This window comes from Morone saxatilis, unplaced genomic scaffold, assembly GCF_004916995.1.
Source record: "Morone saxatilis isolate NCDOM2014 unplaced genomic scaffold, NCSU_SB_2.0 Contig18, whole genome shotgun sequence".
Classification (NCBI taxonomy): Eukaryota; Metazoa; Chordata; class Actinopteri; family Moronidae; genus Morone; species Morone saxatilis.
Window position 1 is genome coordinate 3,574,856 of NW_023339740.1, and position 17,585 is coordinate 3,592,440.

General features: G+C 40.0%; 1 protein-coding gene across 1 annotated transcript in view; it reads right to left on the reverse strand.

Moving 5' to 3' along the window:
- The window catches only part of LOC118328085 (cyclin-dependent kinase 18-like), a 50,510-nt gene that overhangs the window by 6,488 nt on the left and 26,437 nt on the right, over window positions 1-17,585 (reverse strand). The window contains exons 3-12 of the mRNA XM_035661688.1: window positions 13,997-14,133; window positions 11,450-11,581; window positions 9,605-9,661; window positions 7,619-7,733; window positions 6,008-6,102; window positions 5,833-5,895; window positions 4,182-4,305; window positions 3,547-3,667; window positions 656-753; window positions 455-560 (exon numbers count right to left, since the gene is read on the reverse strand). Of these exons, the coding sequence (XP_035517581.1) occupies window positions 455-560; window positions 656-753; window positions 3,547-3,667; window positions 4,182-4,305; window positions 5,833-5,895; window positions 6,008-6,102; window positions 7,619-7,733; window positions 9,605-9,661; window positions 11,450-11,581; window positions 13,997-14,133 (1,048 nt within the window). The remainder of the gene's footprint in view (window positions 1-454; window positions 561-655; window positions 754-3,546; window positions 3,668-4,181; window positions 4,306-5,832; window positions 5,896-6,007; window positions 6,103-7,618; window positions 7,734-9,604; window positions 9,662-11,449; window positions 11,582-13,996; window positions 14,134-17,585) is intronic.

A 17,585-nucleotide genomic window follows, 5' to 3' on the forward strand; every position in this document is an offset into this window, starting at 1 on the left:
ACTTTTTATCTAGCGCCACCAACAGGCAAAGCTTTAACTTATCCAGTGAATTATCTCTATAATTATACAGGCAGTCATGGTTCCCAGATGATGAATCCTACTGACTTTGGTGAACTCCTGATTTTACTCTAGTGCCACCATGAGGTTCACATTTGTTTTGAGTGAAATGTCCTGACAACTATTGGATGGACTGACTGGACTTCAGCTATACTTTGCATTTAGTGCTAATACGCAATTGTAACCATGCTAATATGGTGATCATGGAAAAACATTATGCCTGTTAAACATCAGCATTTTAGCATGGTGACATCAGTATCTACCCTTCAGACACCACGCAGCTGAACAGATAGTGAAATTAGTCCCTGTTTACACACGGCATTAACATGCATTTGTGATTGGACCACCCAAAGTGCATGTTGATGTCAGGTGTAAACAGGGCGTGGGTTAGTGTTACCTGGGCACATGGTTGATGAGAGCTTGAGGTCTGTATTGAGGAAAGAGGTAAGACCTAAACTCCTCATTACTACTGGTACCAGGCCAAGTCTCTTCTGTTGGAGTACCTGGAATACAAAGAAATGAAATATATCGTCTGCTGTCACAGGGCACTGTCACTTATTTTACTCTAGGATATTATCATAACGTGCAGCTATCTTACCCATGAGCCTAAAAATTAGGTGTAGCTCCTCCTTGATTGTGGCACCAGGAAACATGGGACGACCTGTTGCCATCTCATACAGGATACAGCCCACGCCCCTGGAGGAGGAGGGAGGAAATGAAGATACAGTAGGTGGAGGAAGAGCAAACAACAAAGAGTCATCCAACATTATAGAAGTCTAGGTGAGGCTGTGTTCAACAAACACACACACACACACCCACACACACACACACACACACTTACACACACTTCAAAGAGAGCTGATCATAAGTGCAAACATGTATGGTGTAAGTGGGCACAGTGCAGTCTTTTGTTCCATCCAGGATGGTGTGTTGGAGAGGCGCCCTGTGGCGTGATGAGAGGATATGTAGCTAGGTGAGCTCATAAAAGGCTGGCGTGTTGCTAGAGAGCCACATTTAATCCTCTGTGGTTTACTGAAACTGTGAGGGTTTTCTCACCATGGCAAACTGCTAATGAGCAAAAACACAAAAGGAGAGTGAATGCAGATGAATTACGCTTCATTGTATGGCTAGTGACTCATATCTCTGCTAATAACCTGGGAGATTTGAATAGATATGCATGATTCATGGAAATCCTGGACGATCCTCAAGCTGTTAGACATTCATCTAATTTACCAAGTAAAAAAAGCACAGCTCCTTACCAGGGATAACATTTGTGTTTTAGGTGCCCTGTGTGCATTGGGGAGTTCAGCTTAAAACAAAAAAACAGGTGTACTGGCCCACTGGTGGGAGTCAGCAGTACTGCCAAATGGTTAAATTTAATTGATTTAAGGTCCAGTGTGTAACATTTAGGGGGATCTATTGGCAGAAATGGAAGCACTGTATCTACCATCTACTATCTACTACTATTGATTGACAGATGAATGTCATATTATTATTAATTGAAATTGGTTATTTCATGCTTACTTGAGCACACGTCACATTTTGTTTGACAGAGTTAAAATGACATTTTTCATTTTACCTGGACTTACATAATAAGAAAATTATAATCTTTTTGGTAATTTACAAAGCTTATCTAAATGTGCAATAAATACTGAACCAATCATGACACATCATTAGGTTTTGCCACTGTCAGCTCCATGCGTTCCCTTGCATGCAGGGACACAAGATGGATTGTTTTTTAAATGAAAAAGTGATGTGGTAGACTACCTGTGCCAGTAAAAGCTCTTGGTAAAAGCTTGTGGTGAGGAAATGTGACCCTGATTGCATTCAGTTTTGATTAAAAATAGCAGACAGTGATGCTGAGCTGATAGCACAGTGTGTTGAATGTTGTGAAATCCTACCAAATGAGGCGCTAAAACCATCAAAGCTTCAGAGACACTTAAACACAAAGCACTCGGGATGTGTTGGGAAAGAAAAGGGACTGGCTACAGGGACAACAGAAAGTCATCACAACATTAACAATAGGGCTGTACAATTGAAATATTATCGAAATCGCAAGGCCAAGTGCAATATGCCGCTGTAGTTTTTTTTAATAAATCATGAAATGTGTGAAAAAGCAGCATTATAATTAAGTACTGTAGTGCTGCAGAGATGCCCTGGTCTACAAATCTCTCCAGACTTAAGAAAACATGTTGGTACAGAACCCCCAAAATTTAACCTGACAAAATAATTGCAATATAATGTTTTTACCATGTCATGCAGCCCTGATTAAGTCAAAAGCCTCTTTGATAGCTAGCTATATGGTATATATTAATTTCGGTCAAGACTTCTCCTTTTGTTGTATAATTTATTTGTAAAGATGGTCCTCAGTTTTGTTTTTTTTTCAACAATCAGATGTGGGCCTTAAGTTATAAAAGGTTGAAGCCTGGTCTATGTGGTCCTTTCAACCCATTTGTTCTCAGTTTCTCTGGGTCAGATGAGATGATTAATACTACCAGCATATTCCCAAAAGTAAAAAAAAAAAAAAGGTCTACACATATGGGCCTTTAGATCTTACTAAGACTTTCAAACTAATATGCTTGTTTAAAAACATCAATATAACACAGTACATCCAACAATACAAAAGCAATACACATGTGGCAACACTTAGCCCAGACCCAGGGCTGTCATACTATGTGTCACAGTCCTGAATAACCATCTCATGTAACTCAAACTATGGTAGGCAATCTTCTTAGCAACTTATAAGATTTGTAAAATTATACTCTCCAACCAAAAAAAAGTTCATTGTAAACCGAGTAAACTCAAAAATGGCAAGATTTCTTCCTTGCCCCCCCGACCAGTGTGGTCAGTCAGCTCATTAGTGTTACTCTAATATGCCCTCCACCAGTGGCTGATGAGCAACACCCCAGTCAGTGAGCAAGGAGTTGTAGTGTTAATGGGGTTGTTTTTATCTACTTTATAAGTTGTTAAGAAGATTGCACACCATCTGGTGAGTTCACATTTTCAAAATTTTTCCCATTACAAACTCTATGAGGAACTCAGTGTCTTAAATGTCTAAGTTACAGACATAGCGATCAGGGCAGCAATGTGTCTCTTTTGGATTTTGTGTATTTTAATTGATCCAAACACAAAATTCTCTCTAAAATACGTACAATCAGTTGATCCTGAAAGGGTCCCTGACAGGGTTCCCACTCTTTTTAAGAATTATTTTTCCAGGAGATTTTTCAGGAGTTTTTCTTGACATTACAGATGCTCCAAATGGTCATATAATTTACAGATAGGCCTAGTATTGACAAATGTAACACATTTTCATTCAGCCTTTTTTAAGGTTGCAGGGTTCATGATAAAGCATCTCAGCTTCATTACAGCTAGGTGCACAGCACTTATCGGACATTTGTGTTACCTGTGTGTTAAATCTTTGTGTTCCCATGTTTCTTGGTCAATTCTATTTAATTTTCTTCACAGAAATGAACAAAATTCTGTACTCACCACATGTCGATGGGTGTGGAGTATTCTGTAGAGCCCAGCAGCACATCAGGGGGTCGATACCATAGAGTTACCACCTCATTAGAGTAGGTCTTAGTGGGAACGGACTTGGCCCTTGCCAAACCTGGACAACACAAAATGGTCAAGATTTTAACAATGTGAGTCAGAAGGGCTTTCATAAGGCTATTTTAGCGAGCCTGCTCTTTGTGCAAACATTCAACCTCTTTCACTTTGCCTTTGTACCACAGTTTCCTCTAAATGTCAAGTATTTTGTGTCTCCACAGGTGTAGAATGAAACAGTAGGATGCAATAAGTCTCATATAGTCCCTCTATCAGCGCATATGCCGTTTTTAGTTAAAACAGGTAAAAAATAGGGGAATACCGGTGGGTTTATCAACCCATATCCAGCACAAAATTGAGAAAATTCAGAGAGAGGGGCACAGTTGCTAGGATACAGGAAGTAAGGGTGCTAAAGTAATCAGGAAAGGAGATCTCCGAGTGGCAGTAAAATATAATTGGAAAGCGATTGTGGCAGGAAATGTGCTATCCTATTCCCAAGAGTCTGTGGCTTTACGACCACATTTGCATTTGTTGATGTCTGTATACGCCGCATGTGAGCGCACGGCTGTTTTTCTTACCAAAGTCGGCCAGTTTGAGCTCGCCCTTGTCGTTGATGAGCAGGTTCTGAGGCTTTAGGTCTCTGTGGAGGATTTTCCTCTTGTGACAGTAGGAAAGACCACGCAGCAGCTGGAACATGAAGATCTGTAGTAGAAAAATGGAAATTGGAAAATGAAGATCAAACATTAGACATCTGTATATGTGATTATAATGGGACATGGATTTTAAAACTACTGTAGGTTCCATAGTTGGGAATAAACCTGTAACCTATGACCTTTATTGCCCTCCATCAAGAAAGGAACAGAATTTGTCTCCTCCTATTCAAGTCTCCCCTTAACCCTCTGACTCCTCCTGTTGCCTTAGGCCTGCAACTGATACAATGAAATACATTCACATTCTCAATTTTGGGGAGTAACTCGTGGAATAACAGCAGAAATCCAACATAATCATAGAATAAAAATGTAATATATATCACTCAGTCCCAGTTTGTGCTTGTCATTACAGCCTACACATGGCAAAAAACACAGAGGGTCATTAAACACAGCTGTTCTGAAGGGTTTTCCCAGAATCCCTTAGAGACTCTTATAAGAATGTAACCATATAACAATTTTCCAAACCCAAACAAAGATGGTAGCTGGAAGTGACATGTGTCCTTGCTTAGTTTGTGTGATAAGTACATTTTATTATCAGTTATATTAGTATACACTGATTTTTATTTCCAGTATTTTATATTTCAACACAAATTATACCAATAGTTGCGTGAATACTCAATTCTGATTGGCTGCTGGGTGTTCAGTGATGTAGGATAACAACTAAGTAGTTGCAGTGAAACTGTACACAGTTCTAAATTAATGTGCTAACATAAACTGAATGAAAATAAAATCTGTATATATCATAATATATATACCTTATAACACTTATTGTTTGTCAATCATACGCAGTGTTATTGACTTTGAATCATGCTAGCATAACGTTAGCACTCTGGTTCAGAGCTGAGCGTCTGAGTGTCTCTGAGCGGAGGGAACAAGAAATATCTCCAGTTGCCAACTTGTGTCTGTGGTTCATCCTATTTACTGGAGTAGTGAACAACATTTCCATTACATTAGAACATTATGGGATGGTAATGATTCTTCCAGATATTAGGAAGGACCTCAGGTGTGAAACAGAATTGCTTGAATCTGAAAATACCAGAACAGTAAGTATTGTTAAACAACCATCTGGGGTTTTCACCATGTTTTTATTTTATTTTATTTTTTTCAGAAAATCAGATGCTTGGCTGCGTGACTGACATGTAATGGTAAACCGGGACTGCCCTGTCATTCTATTTAGATTTGTGCACATGTGTGAAGTAATGATTTTGTGTGAATTAATTTGATTGATTAAATTCCAGGACTCCATGGCTACCATGCAAAATTAATTCTGCTTCATTATTTGCTTTTTGGCTTCAAAATGAGCAGCTGCAAATGCTGGGTCTGTGTATGTGTGGTGGCGAGGGACTAGAGGAGTGTTTAAAATAAAAACTCCCTATTAAATGACTAAATTAATTCATTTCAATGAAAGCCAACGTGATATGGGTTAAAATGATGTCTTTGCACATATGTAAAGTGTCCCTCTGGTATACAGTGAGACATCTAATGCTGCTGCTGAGTCATCTTCACGCCGTCGGCTCACCTTGACGTTATGCATGCTCATGAGATTCCCACAGTTGTCCAGGTACTGTTTAAGATCACTGTCCTGGAAGACACAACAGACACAGTGTTCACACTCACACCTATCCACATTCCACTCATGTAACTGAGGTCGACATCTTCTGAGTGGCTGCATGCTGAACTGTCCATGTACTCACAAGATACTCAAACACCAGAGTGAGGCAGCGTTCGGTGTGGATGATGTCGTGCAGCGTGACGATGTTGGCGTGTTTGAGGTTCTTCAGTAGAGACACTGTGTGGACAGAGAAAGGAGAGATGAGTTGTGCTGTTTATCTAAAATGTGCCTCCAGAACGACAACATCAACAGTAGAAACTATGGCAAAACAATCAGAACACCCCAGAACATACTTTTAAGTTTTTTCATTTCAACTTTTGTAGTATTTTCATAGTATTATGTTCTTGAATTCATTTATAGAATAAAATATATATATATATATTTCAGAGATTCTTCTGTATACCACTAGAGGCAGCTCGCGTACCACCAGTGGTACACACACCATAATTTGACAATTTGTCCTTGAGAAATCACTTAAATCTAGAGATCATTGTCTGAGGCCTACCTTAAACCGTAAACCAGTTCCATACTAATATATCAATTGACTTTAAAATGTCAGTGAAACTTAATAAAGAGATGGAAAAATGTTTTTCCAAAAATCTGGTTCTAAAAATGGTTATTTGTTGTTGTTTTCAGAGGTGTTCCTGGAGGTGTTTTAATTTTTTGTTCCAGCTCAGTAGTTCCTCCATTTATGCATTGCACTGCAGGACTAAAGTGTCTATCAACAGCACACTCACAAATCAAGGTGCTCTATTTATTCACACTGACTGTTTTATATCTTACTTATATATTTTTTCAGTATGGATTTGGGATACAGATTAGCTCTAACAGAGGTTTAAGGTGAAAAGGGTCGGAATTAGGGCAGGTGCTATTTGCTATGCATGCTAGATTCATACAGTTTTATTACTCCACAGTGCAGAAACCTTTGTGATTTCTCTTTGACAGCAACCTCTCATTGAACAGCCACATAAAATACAGTCATACAGTCATGCTTTTTTTTCAACTAAGGAAAATCTGCAAGATTAAGCCATTTCTCTCAACCAAAAATCTGGAAACAGTCAGTCATTCATGCTTTTTATTCATCTCGCCTAGATTACTGCAACTCCCCTTTCTCTGTGTGCAGCAATTAGTCCCCCTCCTCCCTACAACTGATTCAAAATGCAGCCACCAGGATTTTAACAGGTACCAGAAAAAGAGAACACCCTTTTAATCTCTGCACTGACTGCCTGTAGAGTGGATTTAGAAATTTTAATGATCACTTTTAAGGCAAAAGTAATAATCCAAGTGTGATGAGATTAAGGTGTAACTATGAACTATGTATCAATTAATGCAACAGCACATGTCAAGTTTAGTAGTAGTTTAGTAGTAAAGTTTTAGCAAATATGACAAAAAGTTCATTTTGTAAAAATCTGCTTTAAAAGTATTTTTTTTTTGTGATAACCAAAGGTGCAGTTAGATTAAAATCAATAAAACACAGAGCACAAGGCAAGTCCACCATATGTCCGTAATAAGTGACACAGCAACAATCCCCCACAAGTGAATGTACATTAGGCTATATTTAAGACAAAGTGGCAAATTAAAATGTGCTTCAGTCACTTCCTTGTAGTACGACTTGCCCTTAAATGGAATCATTATCCACCGAGGGCAGCACTCCTGGACTGGGAAATATGTATGTGTGTGTGTGTGTGTGTACCTTCTCTGATAGCTGTGCAAGGTGCCCCCTCCTCGTGCTCCAGCCGAATCTCTTTTAACGCCACCAGGTTCTCTGTTAGTTTGCTTCGCCCTTTGAACACTGTGGCATACGTCCCCTGTGAACACAAACACACACACAAACTCACACACACAACTCTGTTGACACTGATGATTCGATATTCTGAAGAACTGTTATACAAAAGCCAGTAGGTTTGTCTTTTTTCTATTATTAGCAATAGATTAATGAAGTTACTATGAATCTGTTTACTTTCACTGTCTGTTTACTTTTTCATCCATAGCACATAAATATAAAGTATTGCAGTAGATAAGTAATTCCATCTGACTGAATGAGGTTAGAAGTTTTAACCGCTATCATCCATGAGCAGCATCAAAACATTACATCAACATAATGCAAGCGTCTCGAGCTGGCTTTGATTTAATCCATTAATTAAGTGCATATTTATTTCTTTGGGATCTGATTATTGGGATTTCTCGTTTACTGACTATGACAGCACATCTTCCTAACTCATGATTATCCTTCTTATATTCTGTCCTTCCAATGCTGACAATTCTTCTATCATTATGTTGTTGATTGTTCTAATAAGTGAGCAGATCCACTACTGCAGGCTGAAAAGAGAGCAAATCTTTTCAGGTATTGAGAAAAAGAACATTAATAAATGGGATACTTGTATAATGGCAACATGCGCAAATCCCAAAAAAAATTGACAACAACAGCAGCTCTTTTCGATCATTTAACGGTGCTGTTATCTGCTGCCGAGCCTTGTGACTGAGACTAATGCAGACAGCTTCTGTCACTAATCATTCCAGATGAAGGGTGTGCGATGTAAGTGCATTGTGCAATCTTAAAGCCCTCCTCATCCACAGCACGACAGTGCATTATGATCTCACAGAGTACATGGTGGAGCACATATTGTAAATACAGATTTAAAAGTTATATGTATATAAAGATATAGTGGAGTCATGTCATCCTGAGCAGAGAATGACATCACACTCCCTCTGCCTGTGTTGCTATTGCAGCCTCTCTGTAGTTTGTGTACATAGTCAGTCTGGCTGTGTGCATCTGTAGGGCAACTGAAACTGCTGTTTTTCTTATCTACATTAGTAAATTAAAGATTTATTTTAACCAGAGCAGAGCTGGTGGTTATTGAAACAGTGGAAAGACTAACAAAGATGGTTTTGTTGAGTTTTATTTTGTTTATGTCCACTTTGAATTAAGTTACAATGATATGCAAGGTAAAATTCACGTTTTGTCTATGGACCTATCAGAAAAATGAACACTTGCATGATGAGAACTACCTAAAAAGCTTTATGACCTATACAGCAGTCAGCCACCAGGAGGCAATCAAGATGTTTTGGCTTCACTTTTGGAGAGCTGTCATCCACCTCTATATATGTCAATGAATCTTCCACAGGGATTAACGTTAGCTCACAAAGATGGTTTTGGTAAGCTTTATTTATTATTAGTTTCTATCCCATTGTTTTGGTCTGAGATGCTGGGGCTCTAGTGCAACATCGAGTGTCAAGTTAATTTTCCGTATAACTGTTAAGACACGTCATTATTCTTGTTAAGATGCACCAGCCAACTCCAACTGATGCAAGAAAATAGACACATGGGCATACTGTCGTCTGTCTTGTTTAGACATGTAAACAAAGCTGTATTTTGTATCTGTTTCGACAGACTCTGTTCTCCCCTGAGAGGTTTGACAGAAAACCAGTTAAGTATAATGAAGAGTCGCAGACAACTTGTGGTCAGCGAGGTCAATATTATACACCAGAGAGATGCTTTATCGGTGTTTGATAGTTATCGATAGTTATAGAAGTTCCGTCTAGCGTCAAGTAATTGCTCAGTGTCTGCAGTAGGCGTTGCAATTGAACAGTCATCTCTCACTGGGCTACACGTCAACTGTTTCCACCGAGTGTCTGAAAAATGTTTAAAGGTGAATGTGTGAGTAACTAATTGACATACCTCACCCAGTTTGCCAAGCTTCACGTATGTCTCCAGTTTTCCAAAGCCTATGTCAGACTAGAGACAAAAAGAAAAAAGACAAATCACTGATTCTCTCCTGAGTCAAAAAATCACCTTTGCATACTTTAGTTTACTATTTTTTAAGTTTATTAAACACAAATCCTTGTGTGCTCTTTTAACCTGGCAGGAAAAAAAGCCTCATAATTGAAAACTGGGGAAAAAATTTAAGAAAGTAATATACTGATTATTTATCTATAAAGCAAGAAATCTCTGTCTGTCTGTCTGTGTGTGTGTGGGGGGTCAAATATCTCTGCAAGATTCAGGATCAGAACTGACCCCTGAGAGTTTCGAACATGCGGCTGCTGTGTGGTTTAAAAGGGTGTGCAAAACGTCGGCTTTGTTTTTGACTACCAAACATACCGTTAATGAAATTATTCAAATAAATTCATTTAACGAAATTCCGCTAGCAATTAACCACGATAGCCACCCATAGCCACGTGCGCACCAGAGCCAATCACTGCAGAAGCCCTAATGTGTAGTGATTGAGATCCTGGACCCACCAAAACATCCCTGGAAAAGTGGAACGAAGTTACGTTTTTCACTCTAAAATTACATATTACATAATCACCAGCAGTAAGACTGGACGACTGTCTGACTCCCTCACTCGCAAGACGGAGAATGTTTTCCGGTGGAAAGTAAACTGATTCTCCGGTCCCGGAGGCTGCACGTCGCGGTGATTTTTGGATCACAAACACTCGTGAGTTGGCGCCAGAAATGTAAACGGAAGAGTCCCCGTAGGAAGGCGGGAGGACAAGACCAGGAGGACAGACGCTTCTCCACGTAGGTACAGCTGAGGTAATTTTTTTTCCTCATATAAGTTTCCAAAGAACAGTTACAGTTAACTTACGTTACTGTTGTGTTGTTCCGTGTAAACGTTGCTTTGCTGGGAAAACATTTCTCTTTATAAGTGAGTGAGAAGAACCTGCTGCAGTTATCAGAACTGGTCTGACCGACACGCCCTCGCTCCGCGCCGTCGCTTATTCCGTTCAACCACCTGTAGGCGGTTAAAAAATAATGCGGAACCGGAGCGACGATTTCCCCCCTCCTCCGCCAGCCATCTGAGTCTTCTCACCAGCAGAGGAGGGTGCGAGAATTGGCCGGCTGATCCCCGAATCTCCTCCTCCTCCTCTCTCTCTCTTTCTCACGTCGTCTCTTCTTCTCTCTCGCTCCGTCATGTATGCTAGCCTAAAATATACACAGCGACTTAAATACTATGTCCTATGGTGGCTCAAGAGGCAGAATGGTCCTCCCCTAATAGGAAGGTTGTTGGTTCGATCCCCGGCTCCTGCACACATATCGAAGATATCGAAGATGAGCAAGATACTGAACCCCAAAATGCTCCCCCGATGCTGTGCATCCGGTGTGCTGACATGGTATCGAATCATTAGTTTGTCTGTTCGATGGGCTTTGGACGTAGTGTAAAACCTCTTTGAGTGGTCGGAAGACTAGAAAGGCGCTATACATGTACAGGTCCATTTACCAAGTAATAGTAATAACAGGGAGGGAAGATAAGAGGACTAGTAATTTGCAGAGAGGAAATATGCTCTGTAAAATGAGCCAAGAATCTATCAAATGGATTGCAAAATAAACAAGAAACCAATATGATTGCTAAAATTAGATTTATATGAGAGTTAGATGAACAAAAAGCCTTACAGCGGCCAATATGACCTGAAATATTGACCACTGTCATGACAACACTTTATATGCCTATGGTTATTTGCATGCGATTCTAATATATCACAGATAGATAGATACATATGTAGTAATATACTGTAGAGCACTAACCAGTGAAGCACGTCGAGACATGCGACTGAGAGGTTTGCAGAGCGGTGAGTTGTCACTCTCCAGCTGCAGTTTCTTGAGAAACTCTGGAGGAAGGCGGATGTCCATGGGCAGAGACATGCGCTTACTGACGTCCTGCAAGAAGTCAGCAGACACAGAGGTCAGAGGTCACAACAGACTGCTATCTATTTATCTGTCTGTTGTGGATGTAGAGTTTAGCCACCTGTTTAGACTGTAAATCTTCAGTACAAACATTAACATTATTCATGGTTTAACAACAATCACGACTTATGGCTACTATGGCATGAACAGCCTTCAATCTGCCATGTTGGTCCGCCATGTTTCTACAAACACTGGTTCTCGATCAGTAGTTCTCAACCTTTTTCCTTAAGGGACCCCTTTTCTATCATTTACTAAACTCATGACCCCTGACTAAGTGACATATATATTATGGATATTCTATATTATGTTCAAAACTATAGCCTACAATTAAACCAAATAGTAAACTTAATAACTGCATTAAGTTTGTATTTATTACCTGTTTATGGAACTTTGTCTGTATTATGTTTTGTAACAATCATACATACTTATTAGGCTTCTTTTTTGACAAGTTCATTGTTTTCTTGTCCCTGACGCTAGGCCATTGTTCTATTAGACAATTCACTTACTTACTTACAATTTACATTTCTAGTAAAGTTCAGGATTGAACTAAATGTTAAAATATAGGCCTACTGTGTATAATTGTAGGTTTTCTTACATCCCTTAAAATCAAGAAGCCCTTACAACCCCCTGTGAAGCTTTGATGACACCTAGCAGGGGTCCTGACCCTCAGGTTGAAAGCCACTGCTCTAGATTGGGCCTTTTGCGAGTTTCACAGCCACCGTAGTTGCTCCTACACACTTGAAAGGCGTCTTTTATTTGGTTGCAATCTGCAATCTGTTCACACCATGGCACAGTCCTGACATGAGGCTAATCGGTCAATAGTGAAATCACCTGTGTGGGTGTATCATGTGCAGGCCTTTTAAATGTTAGGAAATCAATTATTTTATTAATTAATTAATGAAGGGCTCTTCCACTAGAGTAATAAGTCAAGTCTGGGCATGTAAATGTTAATGAGACTGTTGTCTGAATGCTCTGTTGCTCTTTTCCAGGAGGTAAGTTGAACTGTCAATTGGAAAGGTCTTCTTAATGAATTAACAAAAAAGCTAGCAAAAAAGACAGTGTTATACACCAGCTAGGCTCACAAGATGTGAGTAAATGTTTTGCTTGATAGAGACGGGGGACTTTCTACCAGCTACCAAATCTGGGTGGTAGTTTTAAAAAGATCTTGCATTGCAGAACCAGTCCAAAGTCCTTAGGGTGGTTATACGCGGAAGTTGTGTGCTTGTTAGCACTGTTGTATGTACTAATGTACCATATAATATTGCTTGAGACATCCATTTTCCATGTTTTAAAAAGCTACAAAGTTACAAAGTGATTTGCTATATAGCAATTAAAGGGCATATGTTTATTAGCAGCCCAGCACTACTAGGGTTTAACAAGTACTCTGTAATGAATATCCGGTACAGATAATGTATTTTTAAAGAGTATCAAATGAGTAGAGATGTCAATATCTGTCCTCGTTAATATAGCAACTTCAGATCAACCCATATCAATTGCAGGCTTAAATTAACAATTTCCAAACAAACACAGATCATTTAGTTGGCTGAACAGATACAGATACTGATAATAGTGTACTTGCCTATTGCTCAGCTACCTTGCATTTAGAAATACCCAGACGATTGGAAAGCAGGGAGAGCTCTGATAATCTGGGATAGAGTCTATACTCCAACTGAAGAGATCTTTCACATCATGGCAACCATACAATTGTCCCCATCAATTGCTTACTGATCTATAAAGCATTGATTAACCATAACCAGCAATTTACCAGCCATTACTTGTAAACCCTTTATTAGAAAGAGGTACATACATTTCTCATTCTTGTTAAATGAAGCTATCCAGATTGTTTAAGCTCCTAGCCCTCTCACTGTCACACTATTATTTCTGTCTTGACAGCACCAATGCCTTCCTGAGCCCTCACTTCCCCCTGGCATAGCTTCACTTGACTGTCTGGTACGAGTTGTGTGGAGCATGAGAAAGACTCAAAGTGAATCACACTCACTCCAGGGACTTTTTCTGAAAGGGTGGAACTGTGAACTCACATTTCTAATAAAAAATGTGGTGGTGTTGGGAGGGTTAAAAGCTTCTGAGGTGACTCATCTCATCGAGCTGGCAGAGGTGGAAATGGAGAAATGGCTCCTGGGAAGAGTTTAAACAGGAGAACACACTATATGTGCCACTGATATCTATGTCAGGTTGACTTTTAATGTGTTTAATGTGCAGTTGAACCTAGAGAGTTTCCTGCTAATCAGAAACAAGTAAATTACTGTGGAGGAAAAGCTTGGCAGCATGTGACTACAGCATGAGCGGAAACTAAAGTGAGCCTGTTAACCCCTCATCTGTCGTATTAACCTGTGTCTTACAGCTGCACTTTGAGCTTCTGCCACTCACCTCCATGGAGAAACGTCTGTGCTGGGCCTTGCTGTGATAGTGGAGGTGGGAAGGAGACTGGGCTCCCGGTGTTGTTGGTTCAGGGCTCACTGGACTGGCATCATGAGATGGTGGACCCAGCCTGTCTGGAGTCAGGCCTGAAAGAGGAGAAACATAAACACTCAACATTTGCAGATGCGCATAGGGGTGACAAGACGAAAATCAATGGTTTATAAGGGATCACCACAAGCTTTCAGAACAGCTTAACTGATCAATGGCATACTTTCTTTAAGTCTCAACACATCATTCCATAAACTGTGTGCAGTTGTGTTAACTGTGGAGGCCATGGCATATGAGCCACATAATTTATATACTTATCATTCAGTGATACCCTGTGCCCTGCGTGGAAACATCTGTCTTCATTATGTTTCAAACTTATTTATTTAAGCTCATAGTTAGTCGCTACAGAGAAAGGACTGGAGCTGACATCTAAACATCCATGATATCCATCTGTGGTCTAACAATCCATGTGGAGATGAAGTGCATAATGCCATAATTAAACTACATTTCTCAATAAAATCACCTCTTTCTTACCTTTTCTATTTTCAGAGCTACTTCAGTCTTTCATTTTATGGACTGTATGTCATTTTTACATATTAAACAAATGAGATATAAGGTTTTCAGGTCAGTCAGCTTTGAAGGTGCTGGTTGGTAAATTGTGTTAACCTTCTACAGAGCTAGGCTAGCTGTTTCCCCATGCTTGCATTCTTTATGCAAAGATAACCTTAATGGCTGCTGGCTTCAACTTTATATTTACTGTACAGGCATAAGATTGGTTTCAGTCTTCTCATTTTACTCCTAGCAAACATATTCCCAAAATGTCGACTATGATCAGTGTGAAGCTCTGCAGCACTACAGAGCGTTGTAGTGCCTTTCAGCGTGTTGTTTTGGTTTTACAGCTGTTGACTGTTTTCAGCAGCAGGCAGCTTTTTTCAGCAAACCATTTCTAAAAACCCACTACCTACAAAGCACTAAAGGCAACCAGCTGATGAACAAAGAGTACAATGAACAATGCTTACTTCCTCCTTTTACCACACAAAGCAAAGAAAGGCATAACTGTTGGCACACAACCACAAAATGGACTCTAAGCATCTTCTTTTTAGAGATCAGGCTTATCAAGACAACAGAGAAGATTGAGACAGCTGACATGAACGTGTCAGATATACTGTGGGCGCACCAGCATAGCAGTGCAACAGCTATTCAAGTCAGTGTGGTGGGAAGAATGGACTTTGATCCTCATCATACAGCATTGTATGTGATTTGCGTTTGATGCCTGGTCGGTGTCTTTTGAATGCTACCTGCTACGAGGTTTCAGCTGCAGTTTGATCTCCCGTTTCAATGACGAGTGTTGGCCGCCTCACCGGTATGGCATGTGTGGTGTCTGAGGTGGACATGTGTCTCCATTTTATCAGCTGCCTCCAGGCGTGTCTATGTGTGTCTTACAACCGTTCCCTCCTGGGGTAAAACACAAAGCGCTTTAACTCCTTGTTTCCATGGGGACAATGGCTAACAAGGAAAGCAGGTCTTGGTGTTAAGGAGGAAACCTCCCCCTCAACACACAAACATGTTATAAACACACAGACATTAATATTAACTGCATGACCTATGGTCCCTCTCATATGATAGGAAATCTAACAGGGTTGTATCAATTAAGCACACACGCCTCATAACAAGCGGCTAGTGTATCAGTGACAATAAAAAGATAAAGGACACAGACAGATAAGGGCTGAGGTGACTCTCTGATTTTCAGATGCCTGGATGAGTTTAACAAGTCATCACAGAGCGCCACAGAGAGGCCTCTAACAGGCCATTTTGTGTCAGATTGATTGACAGTCTAAATGGACTGGGGGATGAAATGACAACCTGTTTGCTAGTCATTTGAATATCACAGCTACAGTGCTCCTTTGATCTCCCGATGCTAATTATGGTCAGTAGGAGACACTGATATGAGCACACACACATATACACACACACACACACACACACACACACACGGTGTCTGATTGCTGTGAGATATGAATGGATGCCTGCTAGACGTCTTCTTACGAAAAGGACAATCCAATATGGTGCGCTACATGATATTTTTGTAGCGTTTCCATCTGAAACTGTGGTTAACAGTGAGAGAGGCAGAGAGGAGTCATGAGAGAATTTATCATGGAATGTGTGTTGGGGAATAAGCTTCACAAATAATGGCAGAATCAACCCACAGGCAATGTTTGAGAAAATGTTATATGACATTTTCACAGAGTTACACACATTTAAACTTACAGTCTGGTCAATACAGCCATCAAGCAACTTAAGTGTCTATCTCAAGGACAGACCCCCATTTCAAAAAACTTAAATTTCCCTTTTAGACATCCTCAGTGGCATAAGCCTTGACGAAAAGTGCTGTGAATACTAAACAAGACTAAGAATCTACAGACATGCTAGCGGCTCTGTGAGGCTGTACTTAGACACAGTAAAACTTGGAGGTAAATGCTAACATCAGCATGCTAATATCCTCACAACGACAATGGTAACATGCCGTTGTTTAGCAGGTATAATTTTAACCATCACCACCATCGCAGCACTGTTAACATGCTAACATTTGCTAATTAGCACTAATGATAAAGAGATAAAGTTATGGGATTACCAAAGTTATTACACTTCATCATGGGGGAGCTTGAAAAGTCTACCAAATTTTATTGCAATCCATCCAATTATGTTTCACTCAAATCAACAATCAACCTCATCGTTGTGCTAGATAAAAAGTCAGCGGATCACTAAAATCAATAGGATTCATCCACTGGGGACCATGGATGTTTGTACCAAATTTCATTGCAACCCATCCAGTTGTTGAGATGTTACAGTCTGGACAAAAGTGCTGGACTGACCGTTGGTCCCATATTTTACTTACTAACATAGCTGTTTTTGTGTCTGACGGCTTGAAACGATGCAAAATGTTTAAGAAGTTTACTTTAGAAATCTGTTACTGAAAGAAAATGCTTTCAGCACATTTAATTCTGGTGAAGGCAGTTTTCTTTTCTTTTTTTGGCAAAAAATCCATAATAACATTTCAGCATATTGCACTTCAAGTAGTCCGAGAAAAAAGTAAACTTCTGCACCTCCTCTTGGCTCTGTTTTCAGACTTTGGCCAATCACAGGTTATTTCACAAAGGCCATCCTTTTGGCTGTTGTACAAATGCAGATGCACATTCATGGCCCTTCAGATGACAAAAACCCTGATTCAGTGGTGATACATTTCCAACAACTCCTTTGTCTGCACCATCCTCATATCCCTCTGTTAGACAGCACCTCTGAAGCCCGCGGCACTCTGCCATGCCCCTGACAAGTCGGGTCTTAGTGAGGCTCAAGTCGGGAAAGCGGGCCCCACAAGGCATGAGGTTTTGCAGGGCAACCAACTCCTTCTGCTGCCGTTCACACAAGTTGATACGAGGTAGCAAAGAGAGAGAAAGAAGGTTTTGCATTGAGTACGTTCAAACTGCCCACCCGAGCTTTAAATATCAACTGTATGTTTCTGTGAGTCAACTTAAGTGTGTAACATTTAGGA